The sequence below is a fragment of the Mesoplodon bidens genome (genome assembly GCF_964165515.1).
Source record: "Mesoplodon bidens genome assembly, chromosome: 4".
NCBI classification, from domain to species: domain Eukaryota; kingdom Metazoa; phylum Chordata; class Mammalia; order Artiodactyla; family Ziphiidae; genus Mesoplodon; species Mesoplodon bidens.
In genome coordinates, this window is record NC_138160.1 from 147,829,969 (window position 1) to 147,833,542 (window position 3,574).

Here is a 3,574-nt window from a genome sequence, read left to right on the forward strand (position 1 = left end):
TGCAAAAGTTGGGACATGTGCAGTAGTAAGGCTGCTGTTCCTGAGGAAGGACCAAGGAACACGTCTAGCAAGAGTTACCTGGGGGTGGAGGGAGGTGCTTGCTTATTTATTTTTAATTAAAAAAATTTTGGGGGGGGCTTCCCTGGTAGCGCAGTGGTTGAGAGTCCGCCTGCTGATGCAGGGGACACGGGTTTGTGCCCCAGTCCGGGAAGATCCCACATGCCGCGGAGCGGCTGGGCCCGTGAGCCATGACCGCTGAGGCTGCACGTCTGGAGCCTGTGTCCGCAACGGGAGAGGCCACAGCAGTGAGAGGCCCGCATACTGCAAAAAAAAAAAATTTTTTTTGGCCGTGCCACACGGCTTGCAGGATCTTAGTTCCGTGACCAGGGATTGAACCCGGGCCCTGGCAGTGAAAGGGCTGAGTTCTAACCACTGGACCACCAGGGAATTCCTCAGGAGGTCCTTGTTTTTTTTTGTTTTTTTTTTGTTTTTTTTCTAATTTCCAGAATATACATTTTACTCAGGAGACCCAATTAAAAAACAAACAGAAAGACCCCTCTCAGGCTATCAGAATAAATTACCTAGTTTATATCAAGTAGGCTTCAAATATGCCAAGTACTTATGTCAAGGAAATACCATTAATTTTTGTTGTGTGTGTAGTTTATCTCTGTATTTATCTTAAAACAAGATTTTAATATATAATCTGAAGTGCTAAATAATCTGGTTTAGAGGCTACTTTAGTCTGAAAACAGCTGGAAATGGATGTACACCTTTAAAAGAGAGCCACTGGAGGTGAGTATGCAGAAGTCATCCTATTGTAATAAAGTGCTCGATACTGTCTCTAAACATCTGTAAAGTGTTCTCATTTCATACTGAACCCTGTGCTTCTTGAAAATATGCACTGATTTGAGAAGAGTAAATCGCTCTATTTTCCTTGGAGGTTCATGTACTTTAACAGAGATACCAAGTTCTTTAGCAGCAAGTGCCGCAAAATATTCATAACTGTCCAATACAGCCTTATCGTGGCCTTTTACTAAAACTGATAGGCGCTTATATAACGTGTCTGGTTCATCAGAAACGGTTATCGTAGGCTTGGTCACATCCTTGGGAACATCAACGTGTAGGTTTGAAAACTGTACCCACTTCACATTGGTGCTGAGAAGAAGGCCACCATTTTTGGCTGTACTGCTCCTAGAACTGCATACAGAAAAATTCCTCGAACCCTGCCACAGACGCCGTCCCAGAAGTGAGGTCCTTGTTTAAAATGCAGGTTCCCAGTCCCCAACTCTGATCTACTGATCTGATTCAGGCCCTCCCTCCAGTCACTCCTGGGATGCTGACTGTTGAGAAGAGGTTTCCAGGGGATCTTCACCGCGGCCCTGTCGGGGAGGCCCCCATGCGGGCCAGGTGATTTTTTTTTTTTTTAATTATTTATTTATTTATTTATTTATTTATGGCTGTGTTGGGTCTTCGTTTCTGTGCGAGGGCTTTCTCTAGTTGCGGCGAGCAGGGGCCACTGTTCATCGCGGTGCGCGGGCCTCTCACTGTCGCGGCCTCTCCTGTTGCGGAGCACAGGCTCCAGATGCGCAGGCTCAGTAGTTGTGGCGCACGGGCTTAGTTGCTCCGCGGCATGTGGGATCTTCCCAGACCAGGGCTCGAACCCGTGTCCCCTGCATTGGCAGGCAGATTCTTAACCACTGAGCCACCGGGGAAGCCCCAGGGCCAGGTGATTTATGTGAGATCAAGCCAGGCTGGAGAGTAAATAATCCCAGCTCAGACCTTCGCCACCTGGATGACTTTGAGCCAGTTACTTTGAACACCTGAGTTTTCTCATTGTAAAATGGTCAGGGGGATTTCTGAGGACACAAGGAGATGATGCATTTAAAGTGCTTTGCGGGACTTCCCTCGTGGTCCACTGCCTAAGACTCCTCGCTTCACTGCAGGGGGCACAGGTTCGATCCCTGGTCAGGGAACTAAGACCCCACACGCAGCAGGACGTGGCCAGCAAATAAATAAATAAATAAAATTTAAAGTGCTTTGCACAATACCCAGCATCTAGTGGGTGCTTAGCCAATGATTGTGGTTGCAGTTCATTCTCCTAGAAGAGCCAGGTCTAAACTGGGGCCTTCCGCCTCCTTGCAGACTTGGGGAAGGGGTCGGACTGGCCCCCATTCCCACCACAGGTGTGATCTATAATGTTGCATTAACAGTTTTTCAAACGAGGGGCTGTTTGGGCCCCTGCAAAGCTGCACGCTGTGGGGTTAAGTGCCAGCAGCCACTGATGGTGCCTTGCAGCTGCTTCCAATCCTGCAGTCAGACCCACCTCGTGCCAACCAGCCGTGAGACTGCCGGGCGCCCCACATACTCAGCCACAGAAACCTCACATTGGCCCCCCGTGGGGAGGCTCGTAAAACGCACTGAAGCTTCCTCCGCCTGGATGCTGCCAGCCATGGTGGACCAAATATTTACAGACTCTGCTGAAATGAGACCCAGCAGGGCAGGTTTCACAGGTGGCCCAGAAGAAGTCCCCTCACCCTCTGTCCTTGGGAAAACAGGGCTCAGAGTGACAAGCAGCCCATTAGGCCAAGGCCCACACCCCCAGCAAGGCAAGATGGGAGAGCTGGGCTCAAGAGAGCTTAGCTGTTTAGAGCCAAAGGCATTTCCTGTGTGTCAGGTTCTGTGCCAGGGACACAGCAGTGACCATGACTGAGACAGATCTGCTCTTTGGAGCCCAGGGGAGGGTTTCAAGCAGGAGGTGGAGTGAGCCTGGCTTCCTGAAGGAAGTGACTGGAAGGGCATTCCAGGAGAGGGAACAGAATGTGCAGGAGCCCCCAGGAAAGAACAGGTGCAGCACCTTGGAGGAACTCAGCAAGCAGGAATGTGGGTGACTTGGGGTCAGAGTGGTCTCCCAAGTCCTGGGCAGGTCAGGGATCAGGCCACCAGCCCACAGGCCATGGCATGTTTCCCCAGGGTTCAAGGGTGTCCATCACTGTCTCTCCCTGTGCCCTTCCTTGCTTGGGGGTCCAAATATTCACTGTCCCTGCCCCCCACCCCCCATGCAACCAGCACTTTCTGCCTCTGGGGAGCCAGCAGCCGCCAGCCCTGTGGAAGGTGAGCTCATGGCCAGGTTATCTGGACAAAGATAACAACAGGGGAACCCCGTGCAGCCTGCAGGCATGGGGTCCCTGCCGCAAGGACCAGAATATAGGAAGTAGGAGCAGGCAGTCATCACTAGTCATCACTCTCCACCTGGACTGAGTCATGGATGGCAGGAAGTGCCAAGATGCCATGGGGGGACAGGGAATGTGGCTAATGGGGGGGTAGCTCAGTTATAGACGAAGAGGTGGGGGGAAGGGTGGGAGAGAGAGGGAGACAAAGAGATGGAGAGATACAAAAGAAACAGAGCTGTAGAGAGACAGAAAGAGACAGACACAGGAGAAAGAGGCAGCAACGCACACAGAAGAGACAGAGACTGAAACACAGAGAAATAGAGACACACAGACGCAGAGAGAGAGAAAGCTGACGCCAATGGATACCCTGGGACCCAGAGACCCGCAGAGGTGTTGAGCCGCGG

At 51.3% G+C, this 3,574-nt stretch overlaps 1 protein-coding gene across 1 annotated transcript; it reads right to left on the reverse strand.

The window, feature by feature from the left end:
• Positions 1 to 486: 486 nt before the first annotated feature.
• LOC308616418 (small ribosomal subunit protein uS10m-like) lies at positions 487 to 2,451 on the reverse strand (the record flags this gene model as incomplete). The annotated part of the gene is made up of 2 exons (XM_081232661.1): positions 487 to 1,254; positions 2,324 to 2,451. The coding sequence occupies 2 exons, from the start codon at positions 2,449 to 2,451 to the stop codon at positions 813 to 815; spliced, it is 570 nt and encodes a 189-aa protein (XP_081088787.1). The 3' UTR covers positions 487 to 812.
• Positions 2,452 to 3,574: the final 1,123 nt, after the last annotated feature.